The following is a 20,590-nucleotide window of genomic DNA, read 5'->3' as shown; positions in this document are numbered from 1 at the left end:
TGAACGAAAAAGTATTTATTAAGTCCTTACTTTGTGAAAGGCACTGTGAAGTAATATGGACAGCTACCCAAAGAACAAGATTCTTGGCAGGTAGAAGTAGGCTAAACTACATTGCCAGGGGGCAGCTGGGTGTCTCAGTGAATTGAGAGACAGGCCCAGAGATGAGAGGTCCTAGGTTTGAATCTTGCTTCAGATACTTCCTAGCTGTGTTACCCTGGGTAAGTCACTTAATGCCCATTGGCTCGCCCTTACCACTCTTCTGCCTTGGAACCAACACACAGTATTGATTCTAAGATGGAAAGTAAGGGTTTAAAAAATAAAATAAAACACATTCTCAGATAACAATTGAACAAGAGAAGGATGTCATGAAAGATAATATGAATAAAATAAAATGTGGGTTAGTCATGTCATATTAGTAAGGGATAACAGATGGAAAGTCTATCATCATTGGTTCTCATGAAATGTGAGACATAAAGGAATTAACATGGTTGAAACCACTGAATTTGCAGGATATGAATAATAATGTCCCAGGGTAAGGAAGCATGCAAGGATGGATTGCAATTTGCATCACTACAGGATGATCAAAGAGTTTACAGGTCAATTTAAATATCAATAAAGTTCATAAACTGTATTGACAATTTTTCCATCCAGGCAGATGAAGTGTGGTATATAGACCAATATGCCACAATGCCAATTTGCTGACCCAGAATCATTATGAAACTCATTATGAAATACTCTCTATGTCTCTATAAAGAATGACTCTTGTATGAACCTGGGCAAGTCACTTAAACCTCATTGCCTAGTCTTTATCACTCTTCTACCTTGGAACCAATATATAGTACTTATTCTAAGACAGAAGGTAAGAGGTTGTTTGTTTGTTGTTGTTATTTTAAAGAATGGGCCAACATAATATCCAAATTCTCTAACTAGTAACTAAAGTATATAAGTACTATGTATAGTAGACTATAATTTGACAGGGAAAGAACCATATTCACAAGCTATTCAACTCAATGCAACCTGTTCTTTATGAGAGAGGATCAAAAGTAATGTTAATTGGAGCATTGAAGTACAACAAGCTAACTAGAACATGTGTGAGGATCTACCATAATTAAAATACAAAAAGTAACTTCACTTGTAATACATCATATACCAAAAGGTAGATAAAAGTCACAGTTATTCAGAGATGAGTAGGGAGGCATTATTAATTAAATTGAATTAAATTAAATTAAAACAATCCTTCTGAAATATAGCACTCAAGGCTAGACACAGTATTCCAAGGGAGAATACAATGAGATTAAGTTGTTCTCTTACTGGTGTAGCATGGGTACAGATGTGGCATGAATTCATTAAGGTAGTGTAGCCTGTACCTTGGCATCTGACATAGCCACTGTATCTCTGTTCTTTCTTTTTGGTCTGGTTCTCTACAGTCCAGTCTGCACTCACACTGGTAAGTCTGAAGAATGAAGGGCTTTCTCAGAATAGGAAATTGGCCCCGAGCATGACCACTCTACTAGTACTTCTGCAGGGTCCTAGGAGTAATTAGTGTGAAAAGGATACATTTTTATTACCCCTTTACTTTCTGACCCCCCACTAATGTGCTTCTCATTTATACAAAACCAATCACAATGACACTACTGACTTTTTTTTTTTTTAAACCCTTACATTCTGTCTTGGAGTCAATACTGTGTATTGGCTCCAAGGGAGAAGAGTGGTAAGGGTAGGCAAAGGGAATCAAGTGATTTGCCCAGGGTCACACAGCTGGGCAGTGTCTGAGTCCAGATTTGAACCTAGGACCTCCAATCTCTAGGACTAGCTCTCAATCCACTGAGCTACTCAGCTGCCCCCTCCACGGACTCTTAAATGTGGAACATTTACTAAGTGATAAGGAAAAAAGCAAGAATAATCAGCATTTACTCATTAGAAATGAAAAATAACAAGAAGGTCAAGCCTTAAGTGTCCGTTCACAATTAAGTCACACTCTCCCACTAATACACAGGGCTCTTCAAGGAGGATTTTATGTACATTGAGAGAAACTAAGAAAAATCAAGTGATAATGTACATGAATAGAGAAATCCATTTGCCAAAGGCAACTCAAAATTCTGAATTAAAGGCCCAGATACTCATGATCTCTTTTGGGGAAAAGTCTGCATCATGTACCCCTTCTGAGTTTCTCCCTGGATAAAGTGGTTTCTCTGCTATTCTTGGCCATTTAAGCAGTGTTAGGTTCTTTTAGGAAGCCATGGCATTATATGCTCTCAGTAAAAGAACAGTTCTAATGCTCCTTCAATATTAAATCTCTACTATCTTCTGACTGACCTTTCATATTTGATGTGTCTCACCAATAACTGAGCTATTTCATTCTGTCAAACTTGTTCCTACTATTTGATTTCTCTACAGCAGTAGAAGATGATGTCCTTTCAAAAGAGAAAATTCAGAATTTTACTTGATTCCTCATTCCATTCCATTCTTTGTCACTTCATATTCTACTTTTGGGTAGGGAAAATCTCACTGGACCTAGGCTCAAGAGTGTACTGCATCTGATGCTTTGCAGTTGTGTGACATTAGCGAAGACACAAATCTCACTAATTCAGCTTCTAAGATGGAGATAATAATTGTACTACCTACCATCATTCCCCTGATGATGAAAGTGCTTAAATTTAAAACATTACATTAATGTGAATTCTTAATAATATATTGTTAGCCTTCATATTCATATTCATAGTTTATCTATTCCTCTACAATATTAAGTGCTAAGAAGAAACATTCTAACTTCTCTTTTAAGTATAAGTTGTGAACATAAAATAAAGAGACAAAATCTATGAGCTACAACTAATCTCATCATTATATATGATTTGTTTCATGCATAATGACATCCCTTTAGCCCTTTTCTATGTTCTGTATTGGACTTTAAAACCTCCTATTCCACTTACAGGTGCTTTATCGGTTCTCTTTATCCTAAATAGCAAACTCATTAATTGCTCCCTCTGTATAATTTCCCCACTTGGAACACTGAGCATTCTCACTTTACTTCCTAAGCCTTAGAAGGGAAGGGATATGGGAACAAACCTACTATGTGTCAGGTACTGGCAGTTTTTACAATTATTAGCTCATTTGATTCTTAAAACAACTTTGTGAGTTAGATGCTATTATTATTTCCTTCATATAGTCAAGGAAACAAAGATATTAAGTGACTTGCCCAGAGTCACATAGCTACTAAATGTCAAAAATCTTTTCTGACTCCAGACCTGTCTCATCAGCTGCCTTGGAATATCTACTCCCACAGGTATCTACCATGTATTCTCACTTCTCCAAATCAAGTATTTCCTGAATACAAACATATCCCTGCTACAAAGTTTGCCTTACAAAGTATAAGAGTTAATGCCCTTACCACCATATTTAATTCCCACTTTTACAATTCAAAAATTAGATTCTTCACTGCTAAGAAATATGCATAAAATGCATACTGAATTATGCTGAATCTTGATATAACATAGTAACAATCTTTTCTCAGTACCAACCAGGAAAAAAAATGAACTTTCAAAAAGTTAATCTTTGGTATTTGCTCTTTCTTTTCTTTTGGAACTCATTCATTTTTCTCTTTGTATCTCCCGTGCCTAAAATGCAATAAGTGATTAATAAATACTTGCTGATTGATTGATTCAAGAAAAACTGACAACCCCAAAAGGTTTGTATTTTGAAAAGGAAAGCTTATTGACCCAAGTTGGCAATGTATAAAGCTAAATCTCCTCTTTTGTGTACATACTTTCATTTTGTAGTGATAAGACAACTATGTGGCACAGTGGATAGATTACCAAACCTGGTGTTGGGAAGACTCATCTTTTTTAGTTCAAATCTGGCACCAAAAACTTAACTAGCTGTATGATCCTAGGTGAGCCACTTAACCTTGTTTACACAGTTCTTCATCTGTAAAATGAACTGGAGAAGGAAATAACAAACTACTCCAGAATCTTTGCCAAGAAAACCCCAAACAAGGTCACGAAGAATCTGACACAATTAAACAACAACAATTACTGTGATCTGTTTTTCATTGTAAGCTCCTTAGAGGAAAGAAGTGACATATTTTGCATATTCAAATCACAGGAACACACATAGGAAATTTGTGGTAAATAGTGCTTCAACTATAAAAACAATTGTATAGCAGGAAGGATATTTCCTATTTTCCCAGATATAAAAAGCAGAAAGAACTCAAATGCTAGGAAATTAGCATTTGTCTAAGTGGAAACAAGACAAAAAGATGAGATGAATGATGATCAGCTTAACAAAGAAAATTTCATAAAAAATACACATTTTTACTTTGTGGAAATCATTTAAAAAAACATTTACACAGTGTCTTTCATGGAAAAGCTAAATATGCTGAAAAAATAATTTTCTTTAAAATACAACAATCTTGTGAAAAAGTGAGCATTACTTTTAACAAAACTGAAGAAAAATCAAGTGATTCTCTACAGCTATATTGACCTAAAGGGTAAGATCCAAGATTTAAATTTCTTTGAATATTAATTTTCTGAGGAGCGTCAGCTTTATACACTGCCGACTGGACATCCTATAATGATTAAATTACACAGTAAGTATAGCTGAAAGTTCTAATTAACATAAGATTTACCATTGCTTTTCAACTCCCACCTGTTGTTTTTGTGTTTCATATTCAATCCAAAGAAAAAGAATTACACTAACTAATTACCAACCGTTTTCCTTTCCCAGCAAACTAACTCAAAGCACATGTTGTCTTATCAACACTAATGCCTGTTGTCCTGAAAAGAATTCTCCAATAAGGCTGAAATAAACATTCCTCTTCTTTTCCAGGAGGTACCACTAGGGCATGAGCCCCTGAAAAATCTATTTGAGGTTTTTGAGTGAAGAGTGACTACTTCCATGGGGCTTCTAGGACCCTAAAACTCCTAAACTTTTCTAATACCTGGAAGTTTCAGCACTTTATTAGGCGGTTGGGAAAGTACCAAGCAATAAGCACTACTAACCTGTAAGATCCAAAGTCCGGTCCACAAAGACCACAGATGCCCTGCCCGCTGCGGCTTTTCTCCTGTTCTTGGCAGGTGCATAGTTGGCTAGGTCTGCCGCGATGATGCGGCTAAAGGTCCCAACAGAAAAACATTCCTCTCGTACGCCGAGATATTCACAAAAGGCGCTGAGGCTGGACACTAGGCATCTGATTTGCAGGAGGAGCTCAGGGGTTAAGGTAGAGGCGTCCACCTCAGCCAAGCTTCCCAGCTTCTTCTTGTCAGGCCGGGCGCTGTTCAAGAATTTCAGATCTCGGGGTAGAAGAGGGAAGAGGGAGGCGAAGGCCGGGGTTAAAGCCAGATGGGGAGCAACCGGGGCGAGCAGCAGAGGGGCATGCAGTACCTCGGCCGTGTACTTCATGTTGCCCATCCATTCACACAGCTTCTCCTCCAGTTGCTCGAACACAGGCTGCTGCCCTTCCAATTCAGCCATTGCCCCGGCCGGCAGGTGGCTGGCAGTAAGGTGGGCGGGGTGGCCTACGGCCGTGACCACCACGCAGTACTGGAAATGGCTCCGTCCGAGAATGTCCCTCAGGGTCTCCACAGTTCGGCCCTTGAGCAGACAGCTCAGCACGAACACGGCTTTGGGCTGTCCCGGTCCCCCTCCCACCGCCTGCGGTCCAAACTCCAGCAGGTCACACACAGGACCCCCTACTGCCTGGAGCAGCCGCCCCGAGCCACAGCTCCAGTGCAGGCTCTCGGCGCAGGCGGCGTCCAGGTAAACCAGCGCCCGCTTTGCTTTGGCTAACACCTGCTCCCAGGCTTGCTGGGTAAAAGACAACGCGTCCAGGGTGCTCATCGTGGCGGGGAAGGAACTCAGATCGGAGTGATCCCACCGAATTCCCCGGGTCCAGGAACTGACCAGTGGTATAGGTGACAGTCAACACATAGTACACGTGGTACTACTACTACCTCTGACGCGTTGGCTTTGGGCGCTGGATGATGACGTATACCGAAACTGCGCGGTGATTGGTGGGTTCTGGTCTACTCTGACTGGGGCTGAGAATGAGAGGAGTTTGAGTCCCAGTGAAGGGGCTCGGAAAAGTCAGGCTTCAGAGAAGACTTTCAACTTCATAGAAAATGTTGTCAAGTCAAGAAGCATGTATTAAATGCCTTCTATGTTCTCGTCAATGTGCTAAATGATAGGTATATAAAGAAAACCAAAGACATGTCCTGCTCTCGAGGAGCACACAGTCTAATAGGGTAGACAATATATGAAAAAGTTTATACATAATAGGTAAATTGGAAACGATCTAAGAGGGAACAAGAAAGACTTCTTACAGAAGGTAGAATTTTGGCTGAGACTTTAAAATGTCAGAGAAAAGATAGCGACAGAGTTGTGGAAGGAAAAAAACTCCAGGCATGGGGGACCGACAGTGAAAATGCATGGAAATGGGACATGGCCAGTCATATAATAGAAACATCAAGGAAGCCAGTGGCATTGGCTCAGAGTGCTGTGAGAGAAGTAAAATGTAACAAGACTGAATAGGAAGGGACCAAATTATGGAGACTTTAAAAACCAAAACATTTTATATTTGATCATAAACATAAAAGGGATTCACTGTATTTTAATAATTAAGTGGCTAATAAGGTCAGACCTATGTTTTAGGAAGATTACTTTGATAGATGAATGGAGGATAGTCTAGAGTGGGGAGAACTATGGGAAGCCAGAGGACAGAAGGAAGTATATGTAAGAGATATTTCATAGGTAGCATCACGAACTTGGCCACAGAACTGATGAGAGTGGAAGAATCAAGGACAACCACTTGGGTTGTGAGACTAAATGACTGGGAAGATAGTGGCACCAAGATGGTAATAAGGAAGTTTTGAAGAGGGAGAATTTTTGGGAAAAGATAATAGGTTCAATCTTGGAGGTGTTAAATATAAGAGGTCTATGGGACCTCCAATTTGAAATGTCCAAAAGTTAGTTGGAGATGCTAGACTGGAGTCAGGAGAGAAGTTATGGCAATCATCTGCAGAGAGATGATCATTGAATCCATGGGAGCTGATAATTTCAAAAAGTGAAATAATATTGAGTGAAAAGAGAAAAGGATACAGGAAGGAAATATTTCTAAATGACAGTTATCTCTTGACAAAACTTAAAAGAGGTAGCAGTGTGATGTGGTGACACTGGAGTTGAAATAAAAATATCTAATATGGAGTTTTAGCCTTGATATCTTTGTAGCTGTGCTACCAAAGAATAGTCTCCTAATCTAAATTCGTTCACCTATAAAATGGTAATTAACTTCATCATAGAGTTGTTTTGAGGAAAATACGTTCTAAATTTTAATGTGCTGCTATTACCAATAATAAAATTATCTTAAGAAATTGAATGCCAACACTAAACACCAGTACTCAAATAGATATTACAAAAATTGGGCATTTACCAAAAGCTAAACTGAGAATCTGAGAGTCTGAGACTTGCCAGTAGGTAAGTTAACATAGGGTTAATAAGAGTCTAAGATTTTAACACAGAGCCTTCTGAATCCAAGTCTCCAACTCTATCCATCATTCTACATTACTGCTGTAAAGCAAGGATGCATTTAAGAGAACTGGAAGGTAGGATCAGAGGTCAACACAATCTTAAAATAGAACTTCTTTTATTTTTGTATTTTTTTTACACTTTGAATTCAAAACACTGTCCCTTCCTCCAGCCCTTCCCCACCCATTGTTAAGCCAAGCAATATATCAATTACACATGTGAAATCATCAAAATGTGGTTCCATATTAACCATGTTGCAAACCCCTTCCCCCCCCAAAAAACTGTTTCAACCTGCAGAGTACATGAGTTCTCTATGGAGATGGATAGCATTTTTCATCATAGGTCCTTTGGAATTGTTTTGGATCACTGCATTGATTAGAGTACCTAGGTATAAGTATTTCTTTTTCAGAAAAGATTTTTTTGTAAATTTGATGGTATGTAGATCAATGCTGTACCTCCATTTATTGGCATTCCGAACAAAATTTAATTTCTTTCTACTAGGAATAGGGACGACTTTTGGATTAGCCACGTCTTAAAAAAAAAAAAAAAAAAAAAAGTCTAGGATTGTTAACTGAGTTGAAATTGAATTGTTTGTTCTCGGTGCCAAGAAGACAATAAGCCCATTCACTTAAGCAGAGAACTAATCCTGGATCCTTGGCAAAACAGGATGTTTTTCTTAAGATTGGGGGCGGGGAAGGGGAAGGAAAAAAACCGGCGAACCTAAGAAAAGAATGTGCTTATAGTAGAAGCCCAGAGAAGGAATAGCATCCAAAAGCTGTCAGGGTCAAGAAATGGCAGAGTCTAAAAGAGAGGAAGGACGTCCTGAGAGACAGGAAATCAGGGTTGAAGAACCACCCTCCCCACGAAGCGTGCGAGGGTGGGGCGGTCGCTTGCCTTGCGTTCGCGCACGTGCTCACGCAAGCGCGCGCGTACCTGGCCGGGCTGCCCTAGCATCGCGCGGCTCAGATGGAGCTGCGCTTGCGCGACCGAACCTGTGCTTGTGGGCTCGTCATCGCGACCGCCACCTCTGCTGGCTACGAAACCAGCGCGCCTGTGCCGTTCCCTAGCTCGCGCCCTCACGCTCCCCTTCGGAAGCGGAGCTGAGGGGAAGACCCGGCTGGTAGTCCACACGTCTGTTCTCAGTCGTGGTCCGGGCGGCCATGTCGGCCGGGGAGGTGGAGCGCCTGGTGTCGGAGCTGAGCGGCGGGACCGGTGGGGATGAGGAGGAAGAGTGGCTCTATGGCGGTACGGAATTTTAGTGTCGTCCCTTCTCCCCTTTCCCCTCCCCCTCCGGTTTGCTCCTGGCCTCTTTTTCTCTCTTAGTTCCACGAAGTGAGGGTAGGGGCTTGCGCTTCGGGCCGGGGCCCCAGGCTTCCCCATACTGGCCGGGCCGCTAGGCCCGAGCGCGGCGTGCGTAAATCCTTGGTGTACTCCTCCACCCACAGCCCACGCTTCCCACGACCCTGAGACCCAAGCTCTGGCCCCGGGAACTGGGGAGCTGGGAACCTCCTTGGACCCCAGCGGCCTGCCCACCACCTTTTGGGTGTAAGGCCTGGTTCACTTCAGTGGTGCACCCCGGGAGGCTGTGTTCATGCTTTTATTCTCCTTTACTTTTGTTATGAGAATCCAGAGTCTAGATGCTAATGCTTCTTCCGTTTTAGAAACACCCCAGGAAGTAAAACAAAATATGCGAAACAGTAGGCTCGTTTGCTACCTAGCTGCCTGTGTGTTCATCACATAATTCGAAGTTACTTAGGGATTCCTACAGAGCTCGACTCACTTTTTTATTTTTGTCATTTTCATTAGCGACTATATAGTAGCACCCTGAGTAGTAGCCAGTAAAATGTTAGCGCATCACCCTAATTAATGTTAGCTGTAGTAATAATTTGAGACGTTTTGCATTTTTACCCCTGAATCACAAGCTAGTTAATAAATGTTTGTTGAATAAATGGATTTGGCCTCCCTCATTCTACTGACATCTCGTTAAACTGACTTTTCTTTTTAAGTTAGTTAATATTGACATTAGATTTTTTCATGTGTTTTTTTTTTATAAAAGAGAATTTGATGCTGTTTGCCTGTTAAAATAGCCATATGTTTAACATTTGAACGAGTGTAGTGGCACCCAATTGTCTTCTGGATGCCATGTCATGTTTTTGGAATTACATAATTAAGATGATACAAGTCTGTACTGTGCATCCCTTTGATGAAACCAAATTAGACTGTTTTGGCAGGAAGGGTTTATCATTAGCATTAAATATTTGAAATTTTGAATGATGAAGTTTCAATACTTGAGTAACTTAAAAACTAATTTGAAGGGGGCAGGTGGGTAGCTCAGTGGATTGAGAGCCAGGCCTAGAGATGGGAGGTCCTAGGTTCAAATCCGACCTCAGACACTTCCCAGCTGTGTGACCCTGGGCAAGTCACTTGACCCCCATTGCCCACCCTTATCACTCTTCCATCTATGAGCTAATACACAGAAGTTAAGGGTTTAAAAACCAAAAAAAAAACCAAAACAAAACTAATTTGATATATAGAAATAAGGTCTGATTTTCTATTTTTAAGAAATAATAACCACAGATTTTTAAGTATTTTAAGGAGGACTATATGTCTATGTACTCTACATGGTAAATTTTTGAAAGATTGGATTAGTAGTACTTGTTCTTCCAGTTTTTAAAGTAAAGATTCGTTGACAGTTTTTTTTTTTCCCTCTTTTTTTCTTGACAGATGAAAATGAAGTTGAAAGACCAGAAGAAGAAAATGCCAGGTCAGTGAAATTATCTATCAGTACCTGTACTAATCATGTAGCAGTACCCTCACAATTATTAACACTTATGAATTTGGATTTTATAGGTGATTTTTAAGGTTAAGCTGAAATTTTTATTTGGTTAAAGTTTTAAGAACCTGCTTATAAAATATAGAGAAATATTTTCTCTCTCTCTCTTTTTTTTTGGTCTGCAACTTAGAGATAGGGACTGGACCTATCATTTTATTGGCATTGGGAACTCTTGTGTAAGGAAATGCCTTGTCTTACACCAATACAGGCTGGCACCAGTTCTTTACATCTTATAGTCTTAGTACTTCCTAGAGTAGAGAGATTAAATGAGCTCCCCAAGGTCACACAACCATTATGTGTCAGATCATCTTGTCTTATAGGCCAACTTTTGATCCTTAGTACCATGCTACCTCTTAGGCTAAAAACTTAGCACCTGGCATTTTTTGTTCTTTTCACACAATTTTACTATTTACCAACTTACAGTGATTTTAGTGAATCTGTATATAAATAGGTTATTTCTTTTAGTTTCTAATATCATTAGTCTTTTCTAAAATTTTAATTAATAATCAAAATTAATAATACAAGGACCAAAAATATTACCTTGAAGCAATTTGTTTTGCTCAAAGCTTGTTAGAAGGGCAAATCTTTGTCTATAGAGTGCTAGGATGAATGTGTGGCTACCTTTTATAGCATTAATAATATAAAAAAAAACTTATAAACAGATTGCCGTCTTACACCCTGCCCTGCCTCTTCACCATTAAGACCATAACCCAGCTGTGAAAAAAATGTGAACTTGCAGAGAATTTCTGGATACAGAAGAAAGCAGTGAGAAAATTTAGGAGACAGTTTTCTATATTGTCATTACTATTTGTAAGCCTTCCTAGCCTGTTCATGTTACAAGTTTATAGTGGAAAGAGCAAAGTATCTGCATTTGAAAGATCTTTCCTAGTTCTGTGACATTGGGCAAGACATTTAACCTCCCTGAGCCTTGGTTTCCTTATTTGTAAATTGAGGATATTAATACTTGTTACTACCAACTTCATAGGGTTTTGAAAAAAAAAAAGTGCTCAAACCAGAAACCACTATATAAAAGGGGACTCCCTAATAGTACTCAAGATAGATACTCTTAGTATGAAAGTTTGCTTACATTCTTGAGTTAAGTAGGCTGGTGAGCAAGACTTGAATCTAATCAGTTTTCAGTTTCTATAGGAAGATAACTTTCTAACTTTTTTACAAGCTTATAAAAGGCAACCCATCTTTAAGTTAAAGACTATCCATATCAGTTCTGAGTAACCTAAAGTAAATTGTCTTCAGTCTTTGTATATTATCATTGTAATGATCTTATATTTTAAGAAAGGAATTCTGAGATACCTTTCTTTATAAAATTACACTAGTGTTGCAAAGTTTCTAATTGATTACACTTTACAGTAATGGTGGTGATTGTGGTTCATGGACCCAAAAGACTTTGGAATTTTTAGTTTTGAAGTGTTGATTTAGTCAGTTGAATCATTATTATATTCAGTAATAATGACTTAGGTAGGTTTTATTTGGGTTAATTTAATTTAAAAATTTTTAATTAGTAGCCTATAAATACTACTAATGCATTTCATTTTGCATTTTGGCTGAATTTCAAAAGTTCACATTTAATGATTAAAGGCTCATTATTATGGTTAGTAGTGATGGACTTAACATACCAATTTGTGTTCCCATTCTGGTGCATTTCTCATGTAATTTGTGTATTATACTTAGTTTTATGTCAGTCCTTATTTGACATTTAAATTTCATAAGAGCAGGGATCATGATATAATTAAATTTATACCATCCCCCATGGTCTGCAAGTACTAAATATATGTTCAGTAAATGAATAAAGGCAAGTTTGGTGGGGATAGAAAGAAGAAAGGCTTTATGGAAAAGGGATCATTTTATTTATGTTCACAGAAAGTTATGTAGTCACAGTGTCTTATTTTACAGATGAGGAACCTGAAGCCCACAGAGATTACATTATTCGCTTAGGAATACATGACAGAGCCAGAATGTGAACCAAATTCTTTTGACCTGAAATCCATCTTTCTTTCCACTGCATCCCTAAAGTTTTAAAGAATGGATGGGGATTTAACAGACTAGCATGAGGGAGGATGACAGTTCAGGAAGAGAGCAGTGTTTTAACAGAAATGGAAGGCTTTTTCTGTCAAATATTAACACTACTCTGAAATTCCTTTATCTGATCATAATCCGTTCACTGTTCACATAACCTTCCTAGCAACCCCTTAACCTATCCTTCATCCTCACTAAAACTTCTAGTTCTTCTACCTCTCAGTTCTTCCCCAGGCCATCACCCCTGCCCTGGCTACACTTTCCTATCTTATACCCAACTTGACCCTTTCATGAACCCATCTTTATCCTTTTACCAACTGGCCTTGGGAAACTGCTACCTTGAATTATTCCAATCATCCACTGCCTTCACTCTTATGTGCTTTTCTACAAAGCTAGAAAAAAAATCATAAAATCATGCTGATAGTGTCCACTAAAATATGTTATATAATTTCAACTAGGCTGTCACTAGGACAACCCTTTTATACCTCTATCATGATTCACTGTCCTCCTTCCTATAGTAACTTTTCCAAACCTTTCCATTGTGTCTGTTTTCTCCCTTTCTCTTGCCCTCTCAGCCGAGAGCCTTTTCTCATATTTGTCTGAAAAAAATGAAGGCTTTTATTAAGAGCTTATTTATCTTCATCCCACCTCACTCGGATACCTTGTGACACTATATTCTCCTTCCTTTCGATCTCATATGAAAAGGTGATCTTGCTCTTTGGCAAGACAAATCCCTCTTATACCATCAGTGATTCTATTCCATCCAGCATTCTTTAGTAGATTGACGATTCTCACTGTCCTCAATCTTTCCTTTCTACTGGCTGCTTCCCACTGCTTACAAATGAGGCCATGTCTTCTGATTCTCAGAAAAATCCTCATTTTATCTTTTTAACCCATCTAGCCAGTGTCCTTTCTCTCTCCTTGCTTTCATGGTTAAACTCCTTGTATAGGCTGTCTACATTCAGTACCTCCACTTTTCCTCTCACTCTCTTAATTTCATAATCTGACTTCCAACTTAAATTCTTCTCTCCAATGTTATTTTACTTATGATCTCTAGTTGCTAAATTTAATGGCTTTTTTTTTTTCAGTATTCATCCTTCTTGATTTCTCTTTATCCTTTCAACCCTATTCTTCATTTTCTTGTCCTTGGCATTCTCTTCTTTGTGTTTTTATGACATTGCTTTCTCTAGTGTCCTATATGTTTGAACACTCCTCAGTTTCCCTTGCTGGATCTTCATCCAGGTTGTACATGCTATCTTGGACTTTCTTCTCTTCTCCAGCTATGTTATATTGCTTGACAATCCCAGCAACTCCCATAGATTCAATTTTCATTTCTGTATAGGTAATTCTTAGACCTTTTTATCCAACCTTAACTTCTTTCCTGACTTCCAGTCTTGCATCTCCAACTACCAAATGGCTTGTTCGTCCCATAAACATCTTAAACATAACATTTTCAAAACTGAATTTTTGCTATAAACCCTTCCCCTTCCAAACTTCTCTGTAGTTATGGACACCACCATTTTCCCAGTCACTGAGACTCACAACCTAGGTCAGTGATGGTGAACCTTTTTGGGAACCCCCATGCCACGCCCCACCCCTCCCCTTGCCTTTGGGGGGGGGGGCAGGATCAGGCTACCAGCCCTGGGCCAGCAGCCCAGACCCTCAGAGCTAGCCTTACAGTTCCCCACTTCAGCTGAAGGGGCACAGCCACTCACAGCCCCTGGGATGGTCAAGAGAGGCTAGGATGCCCCATCCCCTGCATTTGTTGGGGGGGCAGGGTCATAGGTTCTCCATCAGGGACCTAGGTTTTATCCTTAACTCCTTTTTCACTTTGCTGCTTCTTCCATCAGTTCCCTAAGTCTGTTCAATAATACCTTCAAAATATTTCTTGCAAATACCTCTTTTCTCTCTGCTGACTTGCCTGAATTATTGTAATAGGTCACTGGTTGGTCTCACTCCATGATATTTCCCTACTTCATTCCATTCTCCACTCAATTATCAAAGTGATCTTCCTAAAAGCACAGACCATATCACCTAATTCATTAAACTATTGTAACTCCATATAACTTCTATGATCAAATATAAAATACTCTTCTTGGTTTTCAAAGCCCTTCAGAATCTGCCACATTTTTCCAGTCTTCTTTCACCTTACCTTCTCATATAGTCTGAGATCCAGTGCAGCTCACCTCCTTATTTTTCTTTTTCTATGAATCTCCATCTCCTATTTCTATGTATTTTCACTCTGACTCCTTTAATTTATCCTGAATATGCACAATTACCTTCAATCTTCCCCACTACCCACACAATAGATTTTGAACTTGAGAGTATGGACTTTATTTGCCTTTCTTTGTACCCCCAGCACTTAACACATTGCCTGTCACATAGTAAGTGCTTAATAAATATTTGTTGAATTGAAAGTGGAGTTTATTAATTTACTTAAAAGAATCTTCATGAATTAATACTATTGAAACCAATTTATACTTCATAACTAACAAACTGGCATAGATGAGAAGAGACGGAGATAACTTCATATTGGAAGTGCTAGGGAAAGTCAGGCACACTAATAACCTGTTGGTAGAACTGTTAATTTCTGCAACCATTATAAAAATAATTTTAAGTGACTAAAATGTTCATCCCTTTGATCTAAACCAAGTATATACCTTAAGACGGTTTCTGTCAGACAGAAATGTTCCATTCACACACACACACCTGTGTTGGGAAATACAAGTGATTCAGAACAAAAGATGCCATGTACATATGTGTGTGTTTTTATGTCTATATATAACATATATGTGTATATATATCTTTTTATGTCTACATGTGTGTGCCCAAATATTCATTGAAGCCCTCTTTAAAAATTAAAACTTTAGTGGTATCTTTTGCTTTTGTATCATCTGCATTTCCTCATGCATCCATCTTTTATAAAAGGTCTTCCCAATACTTCCCAGAGAGCAATTTCTTATTTAAAAAATGAATTCTGCAACATGTAAAAAAAGTCTGACATCATATGTGGTAGTCAAACCAATGAATCCTTACTTCTTCAAAGGAGCAGCAGAGGAATGTCTTCTTCCTGCAGCACTTTATGTGGTGGCAAAGAACTGGAAATAAAATTGGTACCATCAAATAGGGAATTGCCATGGATAAAGTGCTGTGCTAAAAGTTAGGAGACATCTTCCTGAGTTCAAATCCAGCCCCAGACACTTAGTAGCTGTGTGATCTTTGGCAAGTCTTAACTCTTTTTTGCCTCACTTCCTCATCTGTAAAATAAGCTGGAGAAGAAAATAGCAAACTACAATAATAGTATCTTTGCCAAGAAAACCCTAAATGGGGTCATAAAGAGTTGGACATTACTGAAAAGCAACTGGACAACAAAACCAGATAGTGATTTGTAAATGTAATGGAATAGTGCTATATAGCACAAGAAACAAAGAATATAAAGAATGCATTAAGACATGAGTAATTTGTATTTAGAAATATTTAAAAAACAAAAAATATCAATCAAGAACAAAGATGTAAATATTTTAGATCTAGTTTGGAGAACATTGGACTTAGTAATGAAAATTATTCTTTTCCTGAACCCTGACACTAAATATTTAAAAGGTTTTTGATATGCCATCCAGTTGCTTTGTTTCTCATAGTCCTTCTTTGTCAAGTATGTTTGTGGTTTTTTAAAAATAGATTTATAAGGGACAGCTGGGTGACTCAGTAGATTTAGAGTCAAACCTAGAGATGGGATGTCCTAGGTTCAAATGTGGCCTCGGAAACTTCCTACCTGTGTGACCCTGGGCAAGTCACTTAACTCCCATTGCCTACCACAGTATTGGTTCTAAGGTAGAGTGGTAAGGATTAAAAAAAAAAGATTCATATTGCTTTTTTTATATCATCATAATTTGTTCCAGTATTCCTCCCCCTTCCCTTTATAGAACTATCTCTTAAAACAAATATTTTTTTCCAAAGACGGGAAAAAAAAGGGGGCAGGGATCTCTCTGAAAATAAGTATAATGTATAGTACTTGTGAATCACCTATTCTACAAAGAGATGGGATGAGGGTGTCTTCTCATATCTCTTACTTCAAATCATGATTATTCTTAGTCATACATTGTTGTATAAGTACTGTACATGATGTTTTCTTGGCTTTACTTCATTCTGTATCAGTTCATGTAGATCTTTTCCATGCTTCTTTGTATTCATCACATTCATAATTTCTTAAGACATGAGGTTGTTCAACTCACATGGATATTAGAAGATTTCTTTGGCCAAGGTGTATTAGTGTAGTGCCAGATATCTTTACTCAGAAAATATTATTTTGATCAATATTAGCATTATTTATTCATATGTATGATGTTTGAAGGTGGTTGTTATATTTGTCTTGTAACAAAAAGAACAAAGTGAGGCAGATAGGTGGTGCAGTGGATTGAAAGCCAGGCCTAGAGACAAGAGATCCTAGGTTCAAATTTGACCTCAGATCCCTCCTAGCTGCATGACCCTGAGCAAGTCACTTAACCCCATTGTCTAGTGCTCACCACTCTTCTGTCTTATAACCAATAAATAGCATTGATTCTAAGAAGTTATGTTGTTTTTTTAAAAATTTGAAGTGATCTTATAGGAATTTGTAGTCATAATTGAGTATATTACTCCTTACCTAATGGAAAGACTTTTCTATACAATCACATAAAATAGTTTCAAGTATTTGCTGTTTTAATTAATTGACTATTAAATTATAGATCATTGATTTAAAGAGTGGAATTGGTTACTGTAAGTACTTGTTATCAGCCAAAAGTAATCTCTTCTTGCATTTGAACTCTCAAAACTCTTAGATTGGAGTGAAGAGACTAGATTTGAGTTCTAATTAGATGTGTAATGAATAACAATTCGCTTCGCTTGCCCAAAATGAGTAAAATGATTATAAGAAAAAGCTTTGTAAACCTTAGAGTATTATCCATTGACTTATTCATCTAGCTATCTGTCTATGCAAATTTATAAATCTTTTGGTTCTTTTTGCTACATTGTCACATTTCATTGTAGTTTTATTTGCCTATATTCCTTCTCTTTCCCACCACACCCCCAAACCCTCCTTAACTGAAACAAAATTATTAATGTTTTGAAGCCTGGTACCATTGTCTTGATTCTTGTTGTCCTGTTATACTGTATTTGTGGAAGTCAATACTTTTTTTGAATGAATGACCTTAAAAATGCCAATGTAGCATATTAGAGTGTTTATATACTGGTTATATAATAAGTGACTTTGGTATTTTTTTTTAAGTGCTAATCCTCCATCTGGAATTGAAGATGAAACTGCAGAAAATGGGATATCAAAACCGGTAAATTTGATAATGTCTCTTATCAAACCAGGAATTCTTATATGCTGTGGAGTATTTTGTAGAAGTGTTTTTCTTTGTCAAGAGGAAGCCTTTATTAGGATAAATTACAGTATCTCAGTTTCTGTCTTAACCTCAGTGTAGAATTTGATATTTAAAAAAACAAAAAAACAAAGCATTTACTTTAGAAGCGTATAAGCCTACAAGCCAATTAAGAAGGATGACACTAAATAGATCACTTGTTCTCCATTAACTTCAGCTTCCTTATTTATAAATAATAATATTTCTAATTATTTACCTCACAGGATAACTTTAAGGACAATACTTTAACTTCAAAGAACTACATAAATTCAGACTTTTGTTTTTGTTATTTTTTTCTGCTTTCTCAGAATATTATGTCTAGGAAAATCATAGCCAGAGTAGTTTGCTTATAATAGTCATAAGTAATTATGTATAAATTGAGAAGTAATTATCCTCTTGATTTGATTAGGTGTTCTAGTGCCTACTAAGTCAAAGAATCATAAGATTTTAGGCCCTGAATTATAGAGCCTTTGTGTCACATGCAAACCATAAAATTGCTCTGTATTTGTCAAAATGTTCCTAGGCTTTGAGATCACTATTCTGTTCTCTCATTATATTTTTAATAGAAGGATGGACAGCTGTTCTGTCTTAGTGACTAGGTCTTGGTAGGAATCCTCCTTCCCAGCTTATAAGCTCTCCCTTTCTACCCCTCACTTGCCCTCCTACTCCCTTTTTCTACTGCAGGCCACTCTAGCACCTGATGGTAAAAATGGCAAAGGGAAAAGAGACTATAGAAATACTTCATTCCTCTGCCCCATACTCTTTCACATATTCCTAACTCCTTTGATAATATGGTTAGGATAGTTCAAATCTTATTTTCCTCTGAAATAAACAAATCTTTTAATTTCTTAAGTACCTCAGCATTTATTACTTACATTTTTCTTTTACCTCATTTATAAAAAGAGAAGGGGAAAACAAGTATATAAGGGAACCTTTTTACTCCCTATATATTTCTTCCTCCATGTTAGCATAATAAATCCTTTCAACTTTTAGGCCTCTATAGACAGGAAAATTCATTCAGAACTATGAAACTAGACTCCTTTGTATTTGATATTGTAGGACCTACCATAGTCATGTAGTAGACAATAAATGCTCATTAATCAGTTTCTTCATTTCACTTGAGAATAACTTCCCTGGCAGGTGGCAACAGTTGGCACAATAGAAAGGGAAGTGCTCATGTGTAAATGCATGCAACCTTAAATAGAGTTTTAGTGAGAGTTATTATACTCAAAGTGGAATAGAGGTAGGGAAGTGAGCCAAAGAAAAGAATGGCTAGAGCTGACAAGCAGTAACCTCCACGCTTCCCCTACAACTCTATATCTGTATTATTGCATTTCTTTTCTTGTTCCTCACTCAAGTAGATCATTGTTCCCCCAGATTGGCCTAGCAAAGGTGAGAGTCCTTGCCCTCACTGCTTTTAGGCAGGGGTATTATATGACCCAGATAAAACAAGACAGAACCATGAATCGATTTTCCCGTGGGAACATTGTTTCACAAACTGTTTAGATTTATAGTACTTAAGGTATGAGTTCATTTAACTTAGAAGGATTGAACTAGAGACTTTTACTACTAGTAACATTGTTTCTCTGAGATGTGCTCAAGTTTTAACCAACTTAAGAAAAGACTTTCTGGGATATACAATATCCTAAGTTTGAAACACTTGATGCTTAAAGACCAAAGATTTAGAGATAGAACAGATTTCATTCTTTAAAGACATTAAGGCCAAAACTCATATAGTCTCTTCCTTTTACTGATGAAGAAATCAAGGTGCAGTAAAGCTATTATTCTTAAAGTTACATATATAGTACATATCAGAGCCAGAATTCAATCTCAGGTCCAATGGGATAGCATAAGGGTAGTGTATTCACAGAAGTCATAGACATTTTCAGATACCATATTTGTTACATGAGCCAGGATTCCATTAGTAAGATAAATATTTTATATTTTACCCAGGAAAGGCAAGACCAATGAATTGCCCAACTTGAGCTCCAGCCAGGTGTTACTCTGTCTCATTTCCTCATTGGTTTCTTTGTGGATGGACACAAAGCAGCCAGTTGGAACCAAAAAGGTCACTGTCACAAATAATTCATGCATTCTCGTCAAAGAAGAGAGGTGCATAAATATATCTACACAAATATTTACACACTGGTGTGCATACATATGCCAAACATCATATATATGAGACAAATATTGCTGAATGTGTTATTCCTCCTGCCTCACATATGTCAAGCCCAGAGATGGAAATGATAAAAACAACTGATCATCCAGTTAAGAAGATTGTCTTTCCTAGATAATTAAAGAAATTGTAGCTCAATTTTTATCTCTTTTCAACTCTTATGAATCTTTGATAATGATTTAGGTAACTGAAGAATCTTTTAAATTATTCTTTATATAGAAGGTGACTGAAACTGAAGATGATAGTGAGAGTGACAGTGACGATGATGAAGATGATGTTCATGTCACTATTGGTGATATTAAAACTGGAGCACCACAGTATGGGTGAGTTAATGTCTTCCTTTTTTAAAAAAAAACTTGTTCCTTCCATCTTAGAATCAATACTAACTATCTGTTCCAAGAGAAAAGCAGTAAGGGGTAGGCCATTGGGATTAAGTGATTTGCCCAGAGTCACTTGGCTAGGAACTGTCTGAGGTTGGATTTGAATTCAAGATCTCTCTCCAGACCTGGCTTTCTATCAGCTGAGCCATCTAGTTGCCCCAATGCAAGTTAACTTTAAAAAAAGTAAAATATTAAAAGCCATATCAGATAAAGTACATATATCAAACTAAATGTTGACTGTGTTCTTTTT

The 20,590-nt window shown here is 37.7% G+C and overlaps 2 protein-coding genes across 20 annotated transcripts in view; one reads left to right on the top strand and one right to left on the bottom strand.

Moving 5' to 3' along the window:
* SCFD2 (sec1 family domain containing 2) overlaps positions 1 to 5,835 on the bottom strand; it is a 428,420-nt gene extending 422,585 nt beyond the window's left edge. Inside the window, exon 1 of the mRNA XM_044681730.1 lies at positions 4,998 to 5,835. Coding sequence (XP_044537665.1) covers positions 4,998 to 5,835 — 838 coding nt within the window. The remainder of the gene's footprint in view (positions 1 to 4,997) is intronic.
* Positions 5,836 to 8,546: 2,711 nt separating this feature from the next.
* Positions 8,547 to 20,590, top strand: part of FIP1L1 (factor interacting with PAPOLA and CPSF1) — a 100,278-nt gene continuing 88,234 nt past the window's right edge. For 6 of the 19 annotated variants that reach the window (XM_044681264.1, XM_044681258.1, XM_044681262.1 and 3 more), the window contains exons 1-4: positions 8,555 to 8,763; positions 10,243 to 10,282; positions 17,649 to 17,706; positions 20,180 to 20,283. In XM_044681264.1, the coding sequence (XP_044537199.1) occupies positions 8,679 to 8,763; positions 10,243 to 10,282; positions 17,649 to 17,706; positions 20,180 to 20,283 (287 nt within the window). In that variant the 5' untranslated portion in view covers positions 8,555 to 8,678. Of the gene's footprint in view, positions 8,764 to 10,242; positions 10,283 to 17,648; positions 17,707 to 20,179; positions 20,284 to 20,590 lie in introns of all 19 variants that reach the window. The other 13 variants (XM_044681255.1, XM_044681254.1, XM_044681252.1 and 10 more) reach the window with 5 other exon arrangements.

Source organism: Gracilinanus agilis, chromosome 6 (assembly GCF_016433145.1).
Source record: "Gracilinanus agilis isolate LMUSP501 chromosome 6, AgileGrace, whole genome shotgun sequence".
Classification (NCBI taxonomy): Eukaryota; Metazoa; Chordata; class Mammalia; order Didelphimorphia; family Didelphidae; genus Gracilinanus; species Gracilinanus agilis.
The sequence above is the reverse complement of the archived record's forward strand: the minus strand, read 5'-3'. Positions and strand labels throughout refer to the sequence as shown.